Below are 25,136 nucleotides of genomic sequence, written 5' to 3' on the forward strand. Positions count from 1 at the left end.
ATGTTACTGATGAGGAAAGAGTTTGCATAACTACAATGTGATTGTGTGGTAATAGAATGTTTATAGACTACACACCAACATTTCATAGAAATCTTTCTTATCATCTGTTCCTTCAACTTTATATGTTTCTGATTGGTTGAGGTAGAAAAAGTAGTCTGCTGTCATGATTCCCAGGTTTTGTCGTTGCTCATCAGAAGCCCCTTCAATCATCTAGAAAGGCAATTAAAATTTTTGGCATACCAATGATGTACTTGTTCACAGAATTCTGCTTGAGAAAAAAACGAATTATTTCAAAAACAAAATGTTATCTCATGACAGCATCTCTAGGTTGCCTAGTTTTTACACCACCGGATCCTCACCTGGTAGAAGACATGAAAGTTGCGCTCATTCTCATTCTGGCTGACCACTCTGGATTTTTCTAGGAGGAAGTTGGAGATTTTGCCTCCATCTGGTTCTCCGCCACGACTGAACTGGATCTCAAAATACTTACCCTGAGATAAAATAAAAGAGAAGTATGAGATTGTTCAATGATTTCCACTACTATAGCTTTTCTCTATAATTCTGCTAATCTATACATGTTAATATGTCTCAACCAAAAATGATTAAAAGACTTACAAATCGGCTAGAATTGTTGTTTCTGACAGTCTTGGCATTACCAAATGCTTCAAGTAGAGGGTTAGACTGGAGAATTATGTCTTTAACATGCTGAAAGACATAGGAATACGGTCAGTGGTACAAGGATAGCCCTCTGTCTTGAGAGCTGCTTACTTCCTGGTTAGTATGTCCTGCTATCCAGAATATCTCTTTGATCTCTTTGTATTCTTCATTGCTATACTAGACATAATATTGCTTGGCTTTATGGCAAACAGTTACAACAATAAACCAAATAGACTAGCCGAGACCAGTGCTGCTGTAGTGTGGTTACAGTTTATTATTGAAATGCCAGAAACCTAAGGATGTCTCAAAATGGTGGGTCTTGGGCTCTTAGTATGAGAATGTGAGACTATATATTTAGACTGCAAACAGAGAATATGAAATAATATGACCTGCTACATCTTAAGGATTGGTTAGAGGTCTCCGAGCCTTAGTTCAAGTGACCATGAGTAGTAAAAATATTAATTGGATGCAGTTGTAATAAAAGGCTCCAGACCTGCTTAATCAAATTTGCTGTAGAATAGGTTGATTTGCTTTCCAGAATATGAATATATGAAGCATATGACGTTTTTTCTTTTAAATTCAATTTGCAAATTGTTGCACACTCTGTGCATCAGTTTAGATATTACACATCTTTTAGGACTTTATTTTTCATTGTGTCATTATGTGGATGCCCATTACTCAGCAGAAATAACCCAGCTGCAATCATATTTACACTTTATATAGGTGTCATATAGCAACAGGCTTTTGCAAATCCTATTAGTGTTATCTCCCTAAGTGACCTATCCGTGGAGTTGTAGTAAACTGCATACCTGAACTTTGTTTCCTCCCCCAGACACTTTGGATATATATCCCATTATATATTTTGCTGCTACAGTTTTCCCTGCTCCACTTTCTCCGCTGAAATGGCAAGAAAAAAAAACATATTTATCTTGCATGTTGTTTTGATTAAGGTATGTGAACTGATGATGAACATGTATGAAGCAATACTCATATGGAAACAGGCACATAGAATGCATTTACAGGTAGTTGTTGCACTATTTATTCCAAATCCATCTGTACTGTCGCCCTGAATACTGCATATTTGCATTTATTTTTGGTAATTGTTGCACTAGATTTTTTCCTTGTACTTTTCATTTCCAATAGCTCATGTCTATGTTCTCTTGTTCACTAAATTACTGTATATACTCCAGTATAAGCCGACCCGAGTATAAGCCGAGGTACCTAATTTTACCTACGAAAACTGGGAAAACTTATTGACTCTAGTATAAGCCTAGACACAACTACAGCCCTGTCTCCCAGCAGCGCACATTCTGCCAAAGCGACCCCCCCAGAGATCAACCGGACTTCTTTGCAAAGTTGATGGTGACAGAGAATTGCCAAACGGATTACTGTGTGCATTGTCCCACTGTCCCACTACCATGTGCAGAGGGTGCTGTTTGATATTGCCATCACTGTTAATCTTTCGTATAACCAACAGAGGGCGCTGTGTGATATTGCAGTCACTGTTAATCTTTCATATAACCAACAGAGGGCACTGTGTGATATTGCAGTCACTGTTATTCTTCCATATAACCAACAGATGGCGCACTGTTGTTCTTTCATACAACCAACAGATGGCGCTGTGTGATATTGCAGGCACTGTTAATCTTTCATATAACCAACAGAGGGCGCACTGTTATTCTTTCATACAACCAACAGATGGCGCTGTGTGATATTGCAGTCACTGTTATTCTTTCATATAACCAACAGATGGCGCTGTGTGATATTGCAGTCACTGTTATTCTTTCATATAACCAACAGAGGGCATTGTGGGATATTGCAGTCTCTCCCCAAATGTACTGTTGGTATAGGAATGATTAAAAGTGACTGAAATCTCAGCTACTCGGGTCGGGTACCGTAGACTTTTTAAGCACATTTTGGATGCTGAAAAACTCGGCTTATACTCGGGTATATACGGTAGTTGATTTTATGACCCCACTCAAACTTTGTAGTTCTGTGAAGATATCTTTGTGAAGAAATCTTCACTCTTGCCCTGTTCTGGTCCTGTGAAACACTGAGTAATTTAATTTGTTAGTTAACTAGCTGCAATCAGCTCTAATTCTGCAGTCCTGTGTCCAGGAGTGGTCCAGTCTGATCTCTCCATACCCTAAGGGAGCTAGCACACGGGCAGATTCGGGGAGATTAATCGCCTGGTGACTAATCACCGCTTCTGCTGGGTGACAATCCCCAAACTGCCTTCCCCCTGCCTTCCTCCTGCTATAATGTGAAAACGCCAGCGCCAATGCACTCGCGGCACTTCGATTTTCAAAGTTGCCCAAAGTTTCAGTGCACGGGTAGCAGTGCAAGGGTGAATAAAAGGAACCACAGCAGAAGATCCCACAGCCTTCCTGTTTAGTAAACTGGGATCCAGGCATTCTGCTCTACCGTCGTTGTCACTTTAAGATAATCTGTGCACTTCCTTCCTTTTTGTTTCCTTCTTTTGAGGTGCACGCAAGTCAACCGTTCTACTCTCTCACTGCACAGGTAGCTGTTATTTACAGACCTCCTTCTACCAAATCTCCTGCTATATTTCTCTCTGACTTTGAGTGCTGGCTCTCTTTTTTTTCCCTATGCTTTGACAGCCCTGCAATTATTCTTGGTGACTTCAATTGTCACATCGATGCCGCTTCCCAGTTGCAGCTATCACGATTACTCCATCTAACAACCTCCTTTGGTCTCCTGCAGTGGACAAATACAGCAACCCATAAGGATGGTCACTTCCTAGATCTGGTCTTTACTAAAAACCAAAATTATTATTATTATTAACATGTATTTTTAGACATAGTGCACAGCGCTGTAAAATAAATGTGTTTATACAAAGAAATCTCATGAATTTCCTACATAGAAGGAGTGCTCTCTCAATCTCTTCAAGAAAAAAGTCTACTTTTTAGGGCACTAGAACATGTGTCTAGTCTTGGTACCTATTGGACAATGCCTTTACCTTGTGCACTTCCCCCCTCAAATTTGTGCCTGTATGTTAGCCAGCCACCCACTTAGACTGTAATCTCTACTTCCTACTGTGGCTCTTACCACATAGCACTGCATAGCACTGCTTTGTGTCCTTATATGAGCTCTGTGTAATGTGTATATTTATTATTTTGATTAACCTTTGATTGAATACACTCTTCAAATTATATTTCTAGAAAAACGACCCACCTGATAATGACACACTGATTCTCACCATCTATCAACATGTTTCTGTACATGTTATCCGTCAGAGCATAGATATGTGGAGGATTCTCATACTGAGCCTAAGAAACACATAAAAGCTGCTTCAGTCTCATGCAGTACAATATAAAGAGAGAGTATAATCAATATATGAAGATATCAGGTCACATTCACTTACTGACGCATAGCGAGCAAAGTATTTTTTTCCAAGAATTCCAGTGCCATTGCAGGTGCAATGGGGTGATTCTCTTGGCGCAACTGTGCCTACCACAATTGCAGGAATTTTTCAAAATTAGCACAATTGCATTTGCGCTTTGTCACAAATGGAATATTTTTGAAGTCTGTCTAATATATTTCTTGTATTTGCTGTGCGAGTAATGTGTGCACCCCATTCTTTCAGCACAGGACACTGAGGGAACCCTGGAGCTACCACCTGTTCTGGAGGTGGTGGTAGCTCTAGGTTTGTCGGTATCAAAAGGTGCAGCAGCGCTTGATTCAGAAAGGAAGGCAGGAAGAACTGAGCAGTGCAGAGCAAAACTATAGGGAAGTGTGAGGAGCCTTTTTGACAAAAGTACCTTTAATGGAAATTATTTTACACAGGAAGAAGTGCAGTTAAAAATGAGCCCTATTAAGTGCAGCTATTCAGGATGCCCCTAATACACAATTTAGTTTAGATTTGCCTCAATCCCAACCCTTTTGTTTAGACAAACAGAATCCTTATACTGTATCATACTTCTGCTGATAAACAGTGGCGGAACTATCGGGGGTGCAGGCGGTATGACTGCACCAGGGTCCGCACCCCCTCAGGCCCGCCGGCAGTTCACGCAAATATGAATCCGCCAAAAAAATCTCTTCTGGAGGGGGGTGGGGGGCCTGGCTGAATGGCCTGCAACCGCACCCCCTAGTTATATTACTGCTCTTATAGTTCTATATTTGCTACAATATGTTATTTAATAATAAAATACAGTAAAGGTAGAGGAAATACTTACTGCTCCTTGATATAGTTCAATCTCCCGTTCAGTAAAGTAGGGCATCTGCTTGAATGGATTGACTGAGATTAAGACAGAACCTATATATGTCTGATTTTTTTTTTTTTTTTAAGGAAAATATCAAAATAAAAATGAGAACAAATAACCCAAAATATATATTGTTCCGTGTATGGTCATCTTTATTTAGACTGCTCATCTCTCTTGTAGGTCTAGGGCAAATGGGTAACCTTTAGGGACAATTTTTAAGTCACTTATTCATTATTGTATTGTATGGCTTTTGAATCATTAGCAGTGCTCAGGGTTTGCTCTAGGGTAGCTGCAGAAATATTTATTTAAGAATTTAGAGATGGTTACTGAGTTCTAGCAAGTGTCTGAAGACAGGCTCCCACTCTTAGTTATATGTCAATCCAAAGAATTTGTCAGTGATTAATTATTGATGGAGTTCCACAGGCTTCTGTACTGGGGTCAATTTTGATTCAATGATACACAGCTATGTAGAGCAACAGAAAGCTGGTCTGTCATATTACCTACTGATTAAAAATGGCTTTAAAACAAATTCATTACATTACACAGGGTATATTGGCTATCATGAGAAGAGATCTTGTCTAACCGCTAGACACTATGTGGTATCAGACACCACGCATGGGGAATGCCAGCTCTGTGTATCAAGATGGTTAAATCTTCTTTAGACAAATTGAAACCGTCAATAGAATGCTTGTGTTTGTGTGTGTGACTTACCACTCAGCACAAAGTGTGCTCACTCACACATCCTGCATCTTCGAGGAAGGAAATTGTGCACTCATTTTTAAATCACTATTGAAATGGTTGCATAGCAGTAAAAATTCACAAAATAGGGAATTGCAGCTGAGCAATGCTTAACTCAATGATACTATAGGAAAAATAACCTGCAAATGGACCATAAAGTATGTGCTGCAACAGAAATATATGGCTTAGTACACTAAAACAAAGAGAATGCTGCAACAATATGCAGGGTGATATATACAAACCTATTAGAAGGATTTATACATTTCAAAGCAATAAATTGCATGCTGCTATTGTGGCAATTAGGAGACACCTTCAAAGTTTTTCAAATTGTGTATCAACTAGAAGCAAACTTATCTATTCAGCCTACCCCTAATCACATTACATTTCCACTTACAAGTCTGAATTTTACAATAGAAAAATGCAAAGCATTTAATAAATACATATGGACTGGATACATAAAGAAAGAAAGGACTTAGAATGCCCCAGCTTGTGTGCCAGTCAGAATGCAAAGTTATCGAGTGGAGTAGACAATATGCTCTAAAAAGCCATGGACTTAATGCTTTCTTATGGCAGGTGTTAAGTACAGGGCTCTTTTGCACCTGAAACATTGTGTTCTGCATCTTGCACCACTGTACTATTTATGAATAAGCTTGCCAATTATTTCTTGGCATTTATATACAGTATATATATCTATATATATATATATATATATATATATATATATATATATATATATATATATATTTATATATATATATATATATATATATATATATATATATATATATATATATATATACATATATATATATATATATATATACAGTATATATATATGAATATATAGATTATATCTGTTCATATGTGTATATATATGTAATTTCTTCCATTTCAGGTGACAAAGTTATAAGTAACAGTCCCTAAGCAGGCCACATCTTCCTTCCTCTCTACTGCTCTTGTCCATTTAAGGACACTGTTTAAGAGACACAAACCACAGCTTCTGTTTCACTTAGACACCCACAAGTCAGAGCACTTTACAGCAATATCTCATACTGATCCATTCCCAGTCAAAGTGATACAAGTAAATGGGTAATGATGGTCTTGCAGCTTTTTTAAACCTGCAAATGGACCCTAAAACATGCGTCTGTGTGAATGGCACCACGCGCATGTGCAGATGGCGCAGCGCGATGCCTAAAATAACTTTTTTTTGTAGAATGCAATCGGGAGAGGGGTCTGGCCCGGTGGGGGCCCATTAAGGGTCAAGGCCCACCGGGCCCGTCCAACCCTGTATGCACTAAATCTGCAGTCTATAACCAATTAGATTTAATCAAATAGAATGTGCGCAAAGAGCTATTGATATTTTTGATGCAATTTAGCACTTATGTTAGTAAATTAGCCTCCACGTTTCAGGCAGTATTCAAACTGAAGGCCAACTCCTCCAATAGAATTGCAGTTCTTTTCCTATCTGAATAAAATGTAGAATTTTGTGTTTCAGTTTACACAACATACAGAAAAATTGCTTAATCCTTTACTTCCTTTTTTAAATTCTCCACATACTAGTTGAGAATTAACTCCCTCAAACAGTTTTTAAAGTACAGGTTATGGCATTAATCATAGCCTATAATTAAGGGGTGTTCCCATCTTAGGTGTCTTATGCACTCTAGCAACCTTAATTTACTTTTTATGGTTGAATAAAGTTACTTTTACTTCAAGAAGCGGTGTATCATCCTTTTCCTCTTACTTACAATTATGCACTTAAGCGGGCCATACACGCAAAGATGCCATTGTACGTAACAAAGATTTTCATACCATGGCAATCGGCCATTCAGTGGATTGGACAGGTTAAAAGATTTATATTGCCTACTGATAAGATCTCTGAGATTTGGAGATTGTGACTACTATTTGTTGGCCATAACTTTTGTACGATTGCTGCTTTTAGTAGCTGTATGCACAAGATGTCTTAAATATATTGATAATGGGTTGAGTGCAGAGGACTCTTGTATTTGTCTATATGTGTTTTGTGGTCACAGCCTCATTGCACCCCTGCCTAATGGTTTTAAAAATTGGTGGTGAGCTCAACTTTCCCTTGTTTATTATAGTTTATACAGAAGCAGTGACCAGCTCTATGTTGTAGCTCCCACCCTTCCCAGCTATAGTCAGGTGATCCCACTGTTGTCTATTAAAAAGGCAGCAAAGTTTCAGAGTTTTACTTTTGAAAGCAGCAAGTAAGTTGCAGGTAAAACTTAGTCCCTTTGTAAAATGTATAATGAAGCAATTGAGTTCTTAATGAATCAGATGAAAATTGAGCGCAGGACTGGCCAGATATGGGATGACTTTGACGTAGTTGGCCAGCTTAAATATATTGCAATATATGGACAAACAATCCCTGTTTTGTTTAAAGGGTAAGGCATTTTTTAGTAGCTGTATGCACAAAATGTCTCTGTCTTAAATATATTGATAATGGGTTGAGTGCAAAAGACTCTTGTATCTATATGTATTTTGTGGTCACAGCCTCATTGCACACCAGCCTAAGGGTTTTAAAAATTGGTGGTGAGCACAACTTTCCCTTGTTTCTTATAGTTCTCCACAGTGAGGTCAGTGAGGTTGTGGACTGCACTGCCGGGTGATGTTGTGATGACTGATTCTTTTAATGCCTTTTAGAGTGACTTGGATGCTTTCTTGGACAAGGAGGGGGTCAGTGTGTGTATGTATGGATGCAGGGATATATTTGGAACGGTAGAACTTGATGGACGTTGGTCTTTTTTTAACCCGCTTTAACTATGTAACTGTAACTACGTAACTACATAATTTTCCAGGAGACAAGGTATGAAGATCCAAATTACGGAAAGATCTGTTATTTGGAAAACCCCAGGTCCCAAGCATTCTGGATAACAGGTCCCATACCTGTACCGACACAGTCCAATAATACCTGGAATGTCTTAATATAAAATTGTAAAATTGCAATATTCAGTTAAATGTTGAACCTAGGGATTGGAGCAGCTACAATAGATGTTTTAGAAATAAATGTACAACATTATAAAATTATAAGGAACAGTAGTGTTAAACAGTCAAAATAATGTCACATTTAATAATTTTAATAAGCGAGGGGCTCTCTCAGATATAATGATAAGGGAACCCATCAAATTCATCAATAAACATTTAATTACTCAAATTAATTATAAAAATGTTGTCAATTAATCAGAATATGCTATCAGATGCTATATTGAGACAAACTTAATCTCAAAGTTAAAGGCAATATTGCATTCTCTTACTATATATATATTCATGCCATAATGAAAAATTAGCAACCAACTTAATTTGGGATTGTTCATTGTGTAAGCTCTCAATATTTAGCGTTACCAATAGGTTTTCGAGACAATTCAATATTTTCAGTTCATAACCTGTTTTTCTTTCTCATTTATGGCCCCTTGCTGGTATGCTTCATCTAACAGTAATGACAAATATCTTTATACCACTACCTAGAGATTCTTTTTTTTATTCCTTTAAATGCTTTACATTATTCTTTTATTCTTTTAAGTCTTGAAAGGTTCCAAACAAGTATTGATAACTTCAGCCAAGAAAAGTAATATAAGTAAAGGACCAGCCCAGCAACAATTTTTCAATTCAATGAGTTCCTTTAATTGAACTAATTGGCATGATGCATGCAAGGTTTCCGTTTTTGCTGTTTTTTCCACATCATGATAAATAAGCCCCTTAGTATTTACATTTTAGTGTATATAACTTGATATGAAGAATAATATACAGTTGCCAGAATATTGCCTAGGTTTGGTGCTTCTATGACTATGCTAAATAACAACACAAAAGGATACAAATATGTAATCATCTGAATATCTCTTCTTGAGGTTCTCCACAATGGCATCCTCGGTGATTTTGGATAACAGGACCATATCATCTACTCCACTTTGCTTGACATTCTGGCTTTGCCAGTGGTACCTTTCCTTGCTTCCCTACAAAAAAAAAGAATATAGGATTTTTGTAAAATTAGGATGGATAATTTGGTGTTAAATTATTTTATGTACAGTATATGAGATGTATACATTTTGATGTTATAAAGAAGAAGGTTTATCCATACCCTGGGATTTAGGGATTCAGCTTAACCCTGAAAAGCTGGATTCAGTTGAATCCCTGAATCCCAGGGAATGGATTCACCAAATACTGAACTGAATCCGAACCCTCACCCTGGGCGGAAATACTAATAATTATATAGGGTTCGAATTTGGCCAGGTTGGATTCAACAGAATCCCAAAATCCCATAGGGCATATTTATCCAGTGTTAGTATATACAGTAAGCCTCACTGTGTTTTACTACAGTGCTTTAGACCTTGTCACATGCCAATTAGTGGGCTTACCAATATTTCGCATTCAGTACATAAACTTCTAACTGAAATACGTGACCCTTGGGTGAGATTGGTTGGGCCTCCTCGGAAACCTGTGAACTTAGCATTTTGTTCAATCACATGACAGCTAACCAGTAAAAATGGAACACCACACCAGGCTAACTCACTGGCCAACATGTCAGATCATTATGGAGGCATATCGGGTTATCATATACAGGTATGGGATCCATTATACAGAAAGCTCCAAATTACAGAAAAGCATGCACCTTTCCTGATTGATAGGCCTGTAAACCAATTCACCATAGCAATGAAATACGTCCATTCAGGTAGATTGCAAAATCCAAGATATTTACCCACCTCTGAAGATCAACGTCATATCCCATGATGCAGCGTGTTTGTGGGTAAGTTAAATGTTTATTGTGTTCTTTTACCTGGCTATGAATAGATAACTATGTTCCAGGATTACTTGTCATAGCCTGTGATTGTGTGTACCTGGGATGCAGGTCTTTAAAATGCCCAAGTATAAAGTAGGAAAACTATGGTTTTATCCCTCAGTCCATGTCCTTTTGTTAAGACAAAATGTAGACATTGTAGACATTGAGTAGTAGACATTGCATCAAGTTGCAACGTCTACAGTAACCAGGACCGGACTGAGAATTAAAGTAGGCCCTGGCATTTCAGGTACACAGAGGCCCAATCAGCCCACATAGAGGCCCAAACAGCCCCCACCAGCCCACTAAATACTGACTTTCTATTGCACATTATAGCAGCCCCTCTGGCATTTGCCAGAACCCACAGATTGCCAGTCCGGGCCTGACAGTAACCTACAAATCCTTCTCAGAGTCCCCAACACCAATGTATAACTAGAAAGTGCATAACCTTGTATTTATTTAAGGGTACATTAAACCTCATTTGCCAATTTGCTGCCCAGTTGTCAACTGTGTGGGCTGCCTGTCTGGAAAAGAGTAACTGTTCCTTTCTAAATCATGCTTATTCTTGCAAATTAACAAATACATTCTCCCCACCCCCACAACTTCCCTATCTGCAGATGACTGCAGGGGCATGGCTAAACATGTTACTGGTGCTTGTGTCTGGACAGAGAATGAGTGTGGCAACAACATGGATTGACACATGTCCCTGTTTATCATGAGAAGTTATTCCTTACCTGGAAAGAACAGAATTAGGATTCAAACCATCTCAGAGTACAGAACAAAGGGATTGGAAGAAAGGAGCTTCTCTAACAAAGTAGGGCATTGTATAAAGTATTGCAGAACTAAAACACTTCATTAATTAAAACTGGTGCAGTTGAATGCAGACAGTGCTGTTTGTGAACACTAAGGGGGTTGGTTATTAAAGGAAAACTATTGCAAAATGAAAATTTAATATAAGCTTCCCCATACTGAAGTAAGAAACTTTCTAAATACAATCAATTAAATATTCTGAAATAATCAAGTTTGTCTTCACTAGTCCTCTCTCATCATCTTTTTCTCTCCATTCTGTCTTCATGCAGCAGTTGGGTGTCAGATAAATGATCCAATATATCTTATGGGAGGGCCTTCCTTTCCTAGCAGATATATTAGAGCTCATTCAAATAACAGATTCCAGTTCAAACAAAATCTAACAAAATAACTGCCTTTTACACAAATCCTGCATGTAGAGAGACATGATGTCTGGTGATTTTAATAGAGTGAGCTCTAATACTTCTTCTAGGCAAAAGGAGCCCCCCTCAAGAATTCAAGTTTTTGAGGTTATTTTTTTGGTCAAAACTCACATTTTCCGGTTAAAATATACTTGAATTTTTCAAGATTTATTATTATTATTATTATTATTATTATGGAATTAGCTCTGAAAATACACCACAATGGCAGGGGTCCCTTGAACCATATTAAGATGTTAATAGCCTTTATGATGTTTGAGGTTTTTTCATGGTTTTGAGCCAAAAACTCGATCAATTTGAGAGTTTCAAGTTTTTTTATTGAAAACTTGATTCACTAGAGTTTTAAGGTTTCACAACTCAAACTTGAAGAATCTATTTTTTTCCATTCAAGTATAAGAAACCATTTGAGTTGTGAGTTCATTCTATCTATAAAAAACATTCAACCTTTGATAAATAATCTCTTAAAACTATATCCATCCACCACCCCCTATGGACCATCTCTGTGCTCCTTCCATGCCTCTCACAAACCCTATACTTATACCCTATACTGCAGTCCTGCACTACAAATGAAGAAACTGGATTGGCTGGGAACTTTGTGGAAATTATTTTACTATGAGCAGTAAAGGTGTAAATATTTCACATTTTTGAGGAATTTAGTATGATGGACAAAAATTGTCTAAATGATTTGTGGCCAACTTTTTATATAGGCATAATATAGCTTCTGTCATTAAACTTAGTATTTGTGTATTTCCTGAACTGTGAGATGCTTCTTTAAATGCCCTAGTATGGTAACCTACATTTTATATTTTGATAACTAATTTGTTAAAGGGGAAGTATCCCTTCTTCTGAAAATGCACCATTTCCCTGAAATAAATATTATTCTCTGTGTTTTATTTGCTTTCGTTATATTATAGTGTTTTATGTACATATAGATTTGGAAATGTTGAAACTGAAATATACTGTATATATTGTCTATGATATAAGTCTATAATATTCGTACCAACTAAAAAATTCAGTTAAATTAGGTGTAACATAGCTAACTTATTTATAAAGCATAGAATATTTAAAAAAAATGTGCAACCTAGCACTAAGCTCCACTAGCACATAGAGTCTGTAAAAGCTCACATTTCTCTATTTCTTATTAAAATTATGCATGCTTTTAAGAAATTACTATATACAAACTCTAGCTTAAATCCATTGGAATCAATGTGACCAATGTTACAGAAAACCAGCGACTGTAAAAAGTCGCATGAGTTGTACACTTTTTTCACCAATGCAGTTTCTACACAAGGACGAATACGAGAGTTCCTCTGCACTCAACCGATTATCAATATATTAAGGACATTGAAACATTTTGTGCTTTAAGCTACTAAAAATGCCTTCCCCTTTTAACAAAACAGGACTTGTTTGTCCATATATTGCAATATATTTAATCTGGCCAACTACATCAAAGTCCTCCCCTTGTGTTTCTACACAAGGGTTTATGATGCACATTTGCAAGTTCTATAACTTCTATGTTTTTACAAGGCGAGCTGTCCTTTAAAATTCACTGTCAACTGCAATCCTGCACTGTTTTTTCACAGCTGTTTCACACTGGTGAATCACAAATGCTGATTTGACGGCTGCAATGTGACTGGTCAGGTTATTATGCAGAAGTATGGTGCCTTACTGTTTTACGTGTTCAGAGCATCCCATATATGTGCTGAATAGAGTCTTCAGCTGTTCCATTGTGTCAGCCTTATAGTGCGTATTCAGAAATAAACAAGCTGTAAAAATGACATGTGTTGTTGGACACTTATTACATGGCTGAAATAACAAAATGAGGATGCTTAGGTGATGCTTCAGTAGGTAATATGTTTGCATATTAGAAAAACCAGGAAAAGTTTTGAGGACATTAGGATTTATTTAAAGGGGAACTCCCAGAAAAACTCACCAGAAATCCTGTCTCTCTACATGCAGGATTTGTGCAAAAGTTATTTTGTTAGATTTTGTTTGTACTGGAATCAGTTATTTGAGTGACCTCTAATTCATCTGCCAGGAAAGGGAGCCCCCCTATAAGATATATTGGACCATTCATCTGACACCCAACTGCTGCATGAAGACAGAATGAAGAGAAATTGATGCTGAGAGAAGAATAGTGAATATAAACTTGATTGTTTCAGAAACAATGCAGAATTTTTAATTGATTGATTGTACTTCAGTATGAGGAAGCTTATATTAAATTTTCATTTTTGCGATAGCTCCCCTTTAAGATCCTAGTTGCTAGTGCGGGATTGAATGAATCAAGTGTGCCTACTGACATAGGGGAACCCTGATAATACAAGTGTTCTCCCTGAGGGAGGAGTAGACTTGTGCCCTAAGAATCACGTGCATATGTTATGCAGGTTATGCTCTGTGTCTTGCACTGGAAGGAAAATCTTACAACAAGACACAAAAATGACTTCTGTGCTTGATCTTTAGAAGTAAGTCTGCTGCATCTATTGACGCAGCCAACAGTGGGAATCCTGTGATTACTCCCAAATTTGACATGTCAGTAGCTTCATTGTTCTCCTGCATCAATAGGTGCACTTGCGTGGAATTCATTAGAACAGACTTGGCGGCTGCAATTGCAACAGGCGCAAATATGTGCAAGTGCAAGGAGTGTGCATCCTGCACTAAAAAACAACAGTTTATGCATAAAGATTCACCTTTGAGGTGCTAGCAGCATCTAACTAGCAGCAATCAACGCAATCTTAACATTTTTTAATTTACAATAGAACAAACTCATCGCAGTCACATAGAGGACTGTATAGTTCTACTACCAGTCTGTAAATGTAAATGTTGTAGCTGATGCAATGTTTTGCTCCCCCCCACTGAGGAACTTTCAGGGACCACCAGCAGAGAAACTTTCTTGCACTTCCATCCAGCAGAGGAATTTTTGGAGGCCCCTCCCCAATCTAACCCCCTTTTCACTTCACCTCATGTCCAACTCCAGGCAGTACATGTCCAGACTACAGCATGATGTTTTGGTTTTGGATGGTGGCAGATGGCAGATGCCATTGATCAGGCAAATGCCTCTGGCTAAGGTCCCTTCAAGTGCTGGGGCTATAGGGACCGGCCACCTTGAGCCCCCTGCACTGTGGGGCTTGCGAGGGCCTAATTACACCACAAAGATGAGGCTAAGTCTCCATTTAGTAGTTTGTAAAATTATTGCAAGTAATTACCCTTAATTTATTGAGTACTGATATGGTTATGCAGTGCTTTACAGCAGGGGCCCCCAACCGACGGCCATGGCCACTACCAGACCACGGACATACTTGAACTGGACCGATGAGCCGAGTCTAAATTTGACACGGTGCACACAAAATTTGCCGGTGTGCATCCGAATTTAACGTGGCGCTTGCAAAATTTAAGTGCCATTCACAGTTGACCCACCCCCCCAGTCCTTGAAAAAAATTTGGCCTTTAAACCAGTCCGTGTGGCAGGGGAGCGCTGCTCTACAGAGAGTGTTATGAGTTTACAGTGTAATACATGTTGTAACACACACTATGGTCAGTTTCATCAGGAGCCAGTTAACTTGCCTGGATGTTTTTGGAGTGTATGAGGAAACCCATGCATGCAAACTCAATGCTGATATAGTGTTCAATTATAAAATTTGGATTCTGTCGCCTAAGTTCTTCTCACTGTGTCTTTCTCTAAAACTATCTTCCACTGTGCAGAACCTTAAAGGCGTGGTTCACCTTTAAGCTTACTTTTAGTATGTTATAGAATGGACAATTCTAAGCAACTTTTCAATTGGGATTCATTTTTTCTTTTTAGTTTTTGAATTCACTGACCCCATCTAAAAACAAAACAAGTTTTGCATAATAATCGGTCCTCAACAGGGCGATCTATTAAGAGAGTACGAATGAATGTCTATTGAATACAGTGTATGACAACCCAGAGAGAAATGACTGAAACATTCATAGAGTCTGTAACTATTAAATTTTCTTTATTTCTTCTTCTCGTCTTTTACTGTTACTTTTTATATCTGGACACATCGTTCTTCTCTTTTCCTTTCATTTTTCCTTTATACCAATGCTCTGTAAAATTGCCAATTGAACTGTTGACATGAAAACCCAAATAAAAACATAGTAAACTAAAAACAAATGCTCTGTACGTCTACACATTTATTGTTATTGCTACTTTTTATTACTCATCTTTCTATTCAGACCCTCTCCTATTCCAGTCTCTAGGGTAATTTGGACCCCAGCAACCAGATTGCTTTAAATGCAAACTGGAGAGCTGCTTAATAAAAAGCAAAATAATGCAAAAACGCAAATAATTAAAAATGAAAACCAATTGCAAATTGTCTTTCTACATAATGCTAAAAGTTAAAGGTGAACAACCCTTTAAAATGCAGAAATCTACTGTATCTGATTCCTCCGATAGTTCAATGATCTACTAAGGACTCTGCAGTTAATTTCTGATACAATGCAAGTGGTGCTTGTAGAGTTTCTAGCAATGTGATACAAGCAAATTACAAAACTATGGTCTCTCAGATGCACCCCATAATAATTGAGCTTTACAAGGAGCGAATCATCATAAAAGGCAGTGTATGAAAGGCAACCATTAAAGTGGTGGTTCACAAGTCCACTTGAATCTTCCCAGCTTTCAAATGGGGGTCACTGAACCCCTCTTAAAAACAAATGCACTGTAAGGCCACAAATGTATTGTTATTGCTAATTTTTATTACTCATCTTTCTATTCAGGCCTCTCTTATTCAGGGTCGGACTGGTGGGTACAGGGGCCCCACGCTGTGCCCCCACACCCCCTACAAGGGCCACCACCACCTGCCCTCCCCACAATTGTATAAATTAAACCCACCTTTAGCACCTCTGGGGAGTGAGATCAGCGGCCTGGGAGCACAAGGGCTGGGGCCCACTGGGTTTTTTCCCAGTGTCCCGCTGGCCTAGTCTGACCCTGCTCTTATTCCAGTCTCTTATTCAATCAATGCTTGGTTGCTATGGTAATTTGGACCCTAGCAATCCGATTGGAGAGCTGCTGAATAAAAAGCTAAATAACTCAAAAGCCAACAATAAAAAAAAATGAAAATCAATTACAAATTGTCTCAGAATATCACTCTCTACATCATGCTAGAAGTTAATTTAAATGGAAATAAAATCTTTAAATGATTTTCTCATTTAATTCAGTGGTCTACTAAGGACTCTGTTACAATGCAAGTGGTGCTTATAGAGTTCCTTGCAGAGCTGTGCAGGCAGATTACAAAACTGTGGTCCCCATACTAATTGAGCTTTACAGCAAGTAGATCATTAGCACTCTATTAGCACTGTAATCTGAAATTGTATTAAGAGGCAGTGTATGAAAGGCAACCATTATTAACGAGTGGACTGTGTAAGAGTATACTGCATACTGATAAAAGTAACGGATTTATTGCAAAATATCTCAAAAGGGTGGTGATATATACCCTGATAGTCAACACTGAGGCTTTGAATTTAAGGCAGAGATGAACTGTTTCCTGTTATGAATTTAGTCACAGATTAAATCAGCAAAAGTAAAAATGTATATGTCAAAGTGTCCATTCATCTAGCTATCTCTGTCTCTATTCATGCCTCTCTCTATCTATCTATGAACTATCTATTGATATGCTTTATTCAGGGGGTGAATATAAAGGGGGTATATTCCAAAAAAGGACAATTTAATGACAAAAAATAAACAACAACTTTCTTGTAATTTGTGCAAGTGTTAAAGTATAAAGTATTGAAAGAGAGTTAAAGGAGACATTTTCATTTTGTCTGCAGTCTACAGTTCATCATGAAACACTACTTGCTTGCAAGAAGATGGTTCACTTAAAACAAAAAATAAAAAACACTGCTTCAGAAGATAAAAAAAAAGTCTATGCCCTCAAACCTAACATTGATTTTGTGCTATTTTATTGTTGCAGGCAGGCACAATCATTTCTCAGTGCTGCATAGTGGTGGTAGTAATAATAGGTGATATGACAGATACTGCAAAAGTTCAACACAGATTTGTCAGAAAGTCTGCCACATTCAAAGGGAAATTCAGCAACAGATAATGCAGTTCTTGGTACAAGCCAAAGAGTATCAATCCTGACTGTAAGACACCATCTGCAAACAGCAACCGTTTGCACCCTCCCATTATCTGTAAGTGATGTGAAATGATAGGGTGTCACCCTTCAAGAATCTTACCATTTTCACTGTAGTTTAGACCCTCCTTATGCTGCCAAAATCTGGACCCTCTTCAATAATCCATCATAATCCAGAGAGTGTTTGACGTGGGGTCATTTTATTTCTCCCCAGTCTTCAGTTAGTGACAAGTTGATTATTGCAGCAGTTCCTCTCTGTCAAAGCTGCTCACTTCCTTCTTTCTGAGTTTCTATGCTTGGGGTTGGGTGTGTTTGTAGAGGATGGATAGCAGAGATCAAAGTTGTTGAGGGGGCATAGCCAAGTTATGTTTTTATTCTTTTTATCTCATATAAAGGTTTGATTTCCTACAAATTTGCTTAGTATTATTATAAACAGTCACATGTGAATGCCTCGAAATTGTGAAGAAATACAGTTGCATGGGGAGTTTGCAAGCAGAAATGATCATGAACAGTGCTAGGTACACTCTTTTAAATGAAAACAATACCTAGGTCTCTATTAAAAATATATTGCATAAACAGCTCATATGTAAAACCATGCTTCTTTCATAATAATATACTTTTTTAGTAATATGAGCCACTGGGTAATCCTAAATAGAAAATTGCCATTTTAAGTACTAATGGCTGCCCCCTGGGATCCTACGATTCACAGTGCATACAAACAAACCAAGGGCACACATACATGCCAGGTCACATGGGCCAATTACAAGAAAGTTCTGTTTTTTACTCCCACACTTCTTCCTATCACAGTTAGAGCTGCAGTTTTTCTGGTCAGGTGATCTCATCAGTTCATTTCATTACATATGTACCATAAAGGGAAAATCAGTTCAGCAGCAGAAAAGGACTACATATATAATAACATTAAATTACATTTAGAAACACTGTTATTGTTATCAGAAGATGACCTGCATCTGTTTTGTGCCCTGATAGTAAAGAAATTAGGATATCCCCCACCTACTGAGATCTTTAATAGTGAAAGGAGGAACTTAGAAGTCACAGAAACCGCGTGGTTTGTAACTTATTTAACCCTTTCAAAGACTGCATATACAGAACAAATACTTGTAGACATAGTCATATATAATATACAAGAGCCATGAATATCCTGTAAATGATGTCATCAGTTATAATCGGAGCTTAGTGATGTCATTTCTGTCACATGACTAACTGAAACTTGTGTATTATAATAAGTAAAAATATGAGGATATTAGAAGTCACCTCGGGGTTCCATGAGCCTGGTATTTGTTCTGGGGGGTTGTTGGCATTTGAAAATTATTGTTAGGCTAAGGCCACACTAGGCGATAGCGCCGCGATTTGACTCGCGGCGACTTTTCACCGCGACTTTTAAGCCGCAATCGCTGGGGAAACTTTTGCGCTGGCGTCTATGGGGAATCGCCAGCGTAAAAACACACGCGGCGATCTTTTTTCTATTGTCGCTCGAAAATCGCCTAGCGAGGCAATTTCGAGCGACAGTAGAGAAAAGATCGCCGCGTGTGTTTTTACGCTGGCGATTTTTCGCGATTCCCCATAGACGCCAGCGCAAAAGTTTCCCCAGCGATTGCGGCTTAAAAGTCGCGGCGAAAAGTCGCCGCGAGTCAAATCGCGGCGCTATCGCCTAGTGTGGCCTTAGCCTTAGGGGCCCCTAAGGTGTTTAATCATATGCTGGGGGATACTGTGTTATCCACAGGGGAGGAGGAGGTATATGGATTTAAGGGTATCTCAATATGACAACTTTTTTCACATATGAGTGATATCCCTGCAATGAGCACCAACCATTTGGTTATTTAGTGTGTTATTAATGTGGATATGGTTTTGTGGATTTTCTGCCTATATCTGGCTCGAATGCAAATGTGATGTGAGAAGAAGCAGTTCACTTCCTTATCTTCTGAGCAGGTATTTTGCAAAATGTCAAGAGGTTTCTTCTTTATGTTCTCATTTTATCTATTAATAGCTGAATGTCAATGTTTTCAAGGTCCCAGAGAGGACCGAAACGTTGGAGATGACCTTGTGAATAAAGCACATTTATTTCACCAGAATGAATGAGTGCGGGTCCATTTACTGGAATATAACATAAAACCTTGACCAACGCACCACCATCGGTAAAACTGAATCCGGGAGGAGTGCGTTCACTGTACCGACAGAGTGTGTGTATATATATATATATATATATATATATATATATATATATATATATATATATATATATATATATATATATACTATAAAAGAAACAAAGTTCTCTGTGCTGCACATTACTCTGCATGTAAAACAACGTATACTCTATTAAAATTGAAATGGCTGCAAAGCTGGGAGTCTTAAATTCCATAAAAAGCAATGGAAGTCTAATAAATGTATGTAGTAACCTATATAGTTATTAGCATTATTGTAGATATTATATTACTACACTACACTAGTACTATATTAAAATTACTTCAGTACTTTTACTTACTTACTATAGCAGTTTATATGCAAGTTTACTAGGCTTGCATATGTTTGCCAAGTCCTTTTAAATGAATTATTTTTATAAATAGTATGCCTACAATTTTTATAAACTGTATAGAAATGTATGCTAGTGGAAACTCACAGCTTTATAAACATGTATTTGATTTTATGAAAAATGCTTCCTAATATGAAATACATGCTTTATAAATATGCCCCTGTAGTTTTATTTCAACCACATTAGTCTTTTCTGTAAAACAGAACATTTTTATTGATCCTCTTTTATTGAGTATGTTATGCACATGAAGATGATCTAATTTTGGAATGTTAAATTGGAGATTTTTTTAGGAACATGCACCATTCCAAAACAGCTTTGGGATGCTGAGGAATACAGAGTGTTTCAGTGCAGGACAGCAATGGAATACACATGTTCATTTAAGATCAGCATGGACGGAGATTTTTCCAATGAGAAGGCTCCACTCAGTCATCAAGGATAGCAAGTAAAAACTTAAATAAATATTAATAAATGTATATGAAATAAAAACATGCCAACAAACCTTTAAAGGGGTTCTTTAATAACAAAATGCCTTATACGTTTGAGGATTCTCATTCTTGTGTAAGAAATATTCTTTTACCAAATTTGGGCCGACAACAAACAAATACAGTATAAACACGAAGATACAATAAAACAATAATGTTTTTTTATTGCTGGCTTTTGGTAGAGCAGCAGCAGAACCACAGGTTGCAGATCTTAAATTGAGTTGCGATCTCAGATTTTCTGACAATAACCCTTTCCATGTGTCTTTTGATCTTTCTGTTACCAGACAACAAGTTGTGAAACCCACAAAATGCTGAATTTACATGCTGGCACATTGGTTTTTTTTTTTTGTGCGTGCCCAGTAGATTCTACGATTCATGGAAAATATACATTTCAAGAATAAAAAAAACATGCTTTCACAAAAGTAAAAAAAGGCTCTAATAATATTGTCCTATAAATAACTGTGCTATATCTCCTCTGCATGATTAAATTGAAACATGGGAAATCGTAATATATTTAATATAAGTGTCTCTCTGTTGTAAATTATATGGACATTGGAAGTTATCAAGGTGTTTCATGATCATAACAGGCATGAAGTCAGCAGTGAGTTGCAATAAATGTAATGAAAGGTACACAATCTCTAATATATGAGTCTGAGCTTTTGTATATTTTTTGTAGAAGCTTGAAAATACTGAAGAATGTCCCCCAGTGGTTTGGCCCATATCCCTTTCCCTTAGAGCACAGATATCTGTAAAATTTGAGAAAAGGTCTTCTAGGAGGTGCCTAACTTCCACTGCAAGTTATAAAGCCTTACAAGGAAGAGGAGTTGGACATTGGTAGCGCTTTATATCAATTTTTATTTCATCCGTTGCTGTGGAATGAATAGGTGGTGACTTTTCTAGTAGCTGCAGTCTTGAAGCATGATTGGACTGTGTACCAAGTATAAATAACAAGTACAGAATATCATTATGCCTAGGTTGAGGATAACTGTTAGGAATATTACGATGATGTTTACTGTAGGCAGGCATTCTAACAGTGCATTCAACAAGTGAAGAACATGTATGTATTGTAATGCTAATGTAAGAGTTTTTGGATGAGATGGTATCTATATGTACAGAGGGTACAGGGAGCATATAAGGATGTGGTAAAGGAAAAGTGTGCCTTTGCAGACCATCCCTGTGGTTTATTCCCGGTGGTCCCTCTAGTGTCCCTCCCTGTTATATGTGAAACATAAAGTGAATTAGCTAGACTTAACTGGTAGTGCTATTGAACTGTATTGAATACATTCTTGTGCTATATAAGAGTAGAAGGGGTGGGTATCTTTAGCCAAAGTTCTGCTAATAGCTAGGACAGCAAATAACCAATACTCTAGATGACTTTTATGAGGGGAATAAAGGAGTATCTCAGAAAGCATATAGGAAATCTAGCCAAACTTATCCTAGCTAGATCTCCAACAACTTCTCAGTTAGCCAGGGATGCCTGTTCCACATTTTGGCAATGACTGTTGTATAGTGTAAAGTGTAAAATTGATTGTGTACCCCACAAGCTTATTAGAAGTCAAATTGGAGCACTGTAATCTGTACTTCATGTATGACCTTGTCATTGAACTGTATTAACATATTGTTCTAATATCTTTATAATTTACAAAGTTGGTAAGTTTATAATCTATTTACAGATCAGGGGCATACATCTTGGCATGTGTTTTCTGCTGAGGCCATTGCACTGCCCTGAAATTCCATATTCTATTTGTTTAATTGTGATCTGCTGGCGCTGCTGCAATGACTAGTGTTGATAAACTGAACGTCTTTGCTCCCCTAGCTCCAGATAATGAAAGTAAAAATTGCATAAACATAATAGCACCATAATCGTAAACATTTTCAGTAAAAAGTAAATTAAATCAAAACAAGCATTGGTTTTTCCTTTCTAGAGCAGGCTGTCGAACTGGATTGTAGATCCAGATACAATCCTCCAAGGCCCTCAGTCTGCCTATTTTACGGTTTTAACCTATTTTGGCCCTCAAATATGTGCATATCATGGAAGACGTTGGAGAGCAGTATTCTAGCATTTTGTATTATTCAGCCTGCTCCTTTATGGCTACTGTAAGCCATACTCATCTCCCTTCAATTTAAGAAGAACATACTAAGATAAATACATATATGCTTAATGAACTGCAGGTAAAATACAATTTATGCCTACAAAAATGTTAAATATTCCACATGCATGCAAATCTTTCAGTGCCATGTTACATCATTCTACTGGGACTGCACATGCTTTATCCTTTTAGCAAAATGTTCCCCACTCTGCTTCTTTGCACACACACATTATTCTCGCCCTGAGTGCTCGAGTGTAAAGAAGTCTCCAGTTGCAGACAAACCATGCAAATTTTGTTGCACCTATGATTTACAATATAATAGAAGCAAGTCTCTTATATCAGTGACATTCACATACACAAGGCTTCATACTCTGTCCCTGGAAATTCCCATGGTTTTGAGTGTTTGGCCCTTGAAACTAAATTTAATTAAGTGATCTTTCTGACAAAAATTAGTTATTAGTGCCTGCTCTCAATGACAATGGAAACTTGCTGGAAATGTTGTGTTTTACTATGCTTAACTGCATACTCACATCTGGGAATCAAATACTGAAAGCAATAGGATTGGCACTTGTGGGTTCTCGTACTGTGTGCAAGTTCAGCTTGATTTTGCTCTTGCTATTCAGAGGGCAGAACTGTAGGAGAGATATGAACAGCTTGGGGACATCTAATATTCAGCCATTTTTATTCAACTTCTCAACTTCCATCAGCAACAAAATTAAACTTGGAGACTGTTTATTAGAGTCCTCCCAGCAAAAGGAGTGTGGAACGTTGCTTATCCCTACACTTAAATGATGTACAGACACAGAGTTGCCACATGGACATAAGTTCTACCTGAATACTGTTGTTGAAATTCTTTTAGTTTAACAGCAATTAAAGGCAGAAAAAAATTAGATTACATATTACCTATAGATAACATTGCCCAAAGCCTTACAGGTATGGGACCTGCTATCTGGAAGGCACTGGTTTATATAGTAATTGCAGTAAAATGGGCTAAAATAAAGAACTGATTATTTAAGTAATATAAAGATATTGCCAGTTTTTAGAACATTCTGGTTAACAGTTTTCTCCAGATAACAGATCCCATATGTATATTTTGATCAACTCATACCCAATTTAAAGCTGCTCTGTTTGTAAATAATGGAAAAAGTATTGGAAGGGCAATTCATTTATACAGATTATAAAATATATTTCTTTCTTTAATAAAGATATTAGTAACTAGGGAATCACCCCCTTGTCTTCCAGCAGTGCTTTGAATATCCACAGGCCACAAGGGGAAATGGCTTAAAAGAACCCTCAATGCATCTGTATATGGCTTAAATAGCACCTAAGCAATAAAAAGGAAAAACTCTTACAGATCTTATTAGAATTTAGAATGACTCAAAGATTTTGGGGTTGAGGAAATTGGAAAATTCGGAATGAAAGACTTTGGGAGAATTGTAGTGTAGGAAAATGAGGAGTAAACAAAAGTTGAATGTATGAAACGTTTTTCATATTGAGAAGTGTTTTATAATGTTTCCCTGAAAGCACTCCACACTTGCATCCTCTTTACTACACTAGTTTCACATCCCCTGCTGATTCACTGGTTCTTGAGTGCATATGGCCATACTAAGCTGATGAGGGATTTACAAACTGAAGCAGTGAAACTGAGTAAATAAAATACAGTGGGTAAAAAAAAAAAGTTAAATAAGAAGATACTGAAATCTTTTGTCAGATTTTCATGTAGGTATGAAATACTGCTTTTTAGTTTCCCTTTCTGAAGTACAAAATGTCAGTACATACAGTACGTTAATTTGCATTGGCACAGAAACATTACAGCCTGCAGCTATAATGTTTGCAAAATGGCAAGACTGGATTTGTTCAATTAGTACTGACATCTCAGTGCTTTCGCTTCGTGTGCCAAACATATCTACAGACCACCAGGCTGCACCCACTTATAGGTTTTAAGCAGATGACACATTGAATAGATACCGAATAAGGAAGCCTTGGCATGTGTGATGAGATGAAGACTAGAGTCTGTAGATGTGAAAGAAAACATGGTATAAAACAGAGAGCTGACATTATATGCCAACTTCAAGATAGAGAAAATATATCCAGAGAGATGGCTGTTGTGAGAGAAGATCAATGGCCTTGGCAGGTTCTGCAACACATCTGTCTGAAGTAAGGTCGGCTGCAGAATTTAAACTTCAGCACCAGAGGGCAGTACGCCACCTTGTTCACATCCTTACATTCTGCAGAGAGAGAGTCAGATAAAAGTAGGTGGAATTTAGAGAAAGGGTCCTGTCTGAGTCTGGAAGA

The 25,136-nt window shown here is 37.6% G+C and overlaps 2 protein-coding genes across 5 annotated transcripts in view; both read right to left on the reverse strand.

Annotated features, from left to right (window-relative positions):
* The window catches only part of myo1f.L (myosin IF L homeolog), a 39,438-nt gene extending 21,531 nt beyond the window's left edge, over positions 1-17,907 (reverse strand). Inside the window, 8 exon segments of one of the 2 annotated variants that reach the window (NM_001092572.1) lie at positions 76-210; positions 360-491; positions 616-705; positions 1,467-1,554; positions 3,853-3,947; positions 4,854-4,943; positions 9,449-9,586; positions 17,822-17,907. In NM_001092572.1, coding sequence (NP_001086041.1) covers positions 76-210; positions 360-491; positions 616-705; positions 1,467-1,554; positions 3,853-3,947; positions 4,854-4,943; positions 9,449-9,586; positions 17,822-17,824 — 771 coding nt within the window. In that variant the 5' untranslated portion in view covers positions 17,825-17,907. 2 annotated transcript variants of the gene reach the window in all.
* A 2,858-nt stretch (positions 17,908-20,765) lies between these two features.
* Positions 20,766-25,136, reverse strand: part of adamts10.L (ADAM metallopeptidase with thrombospondin type 1 motif 10 L homeolog) — a 54,217-nt gene continuing 49,846 nt past the window's right edge. For all 3 annotated transcript variants that reach the window (XM_018255224.2, XM_041562058.1, XM_018255242.2), the window contains one exon: positions 20,766-25,069. In XM_018255224.2, coding sequence (XP_018110713.1) covers positions 24,960-25,069 — 110 coding nt within the window. In that variant the 3' untranslated portion in view covers positions 20,766-24,959. The remainder of the gene's footprint in view (positions 25,070-25,136) is intronic.

The sequence above is a fragment of the Xenopus laevis genome, chromosome 1L (assembly GCF_017654675.1).
Source record: "Xenopus laevis strain J_2021 chromosome 1L, Xenopus_laevis_v10.1, whole genome shotgun sequence".
NCBI classification, from domain to species: Eukaryota; Metazoa; Chordata; class Amphibia; order Anura; family Pipidae; genus Xenopus; species Xenopus laevis.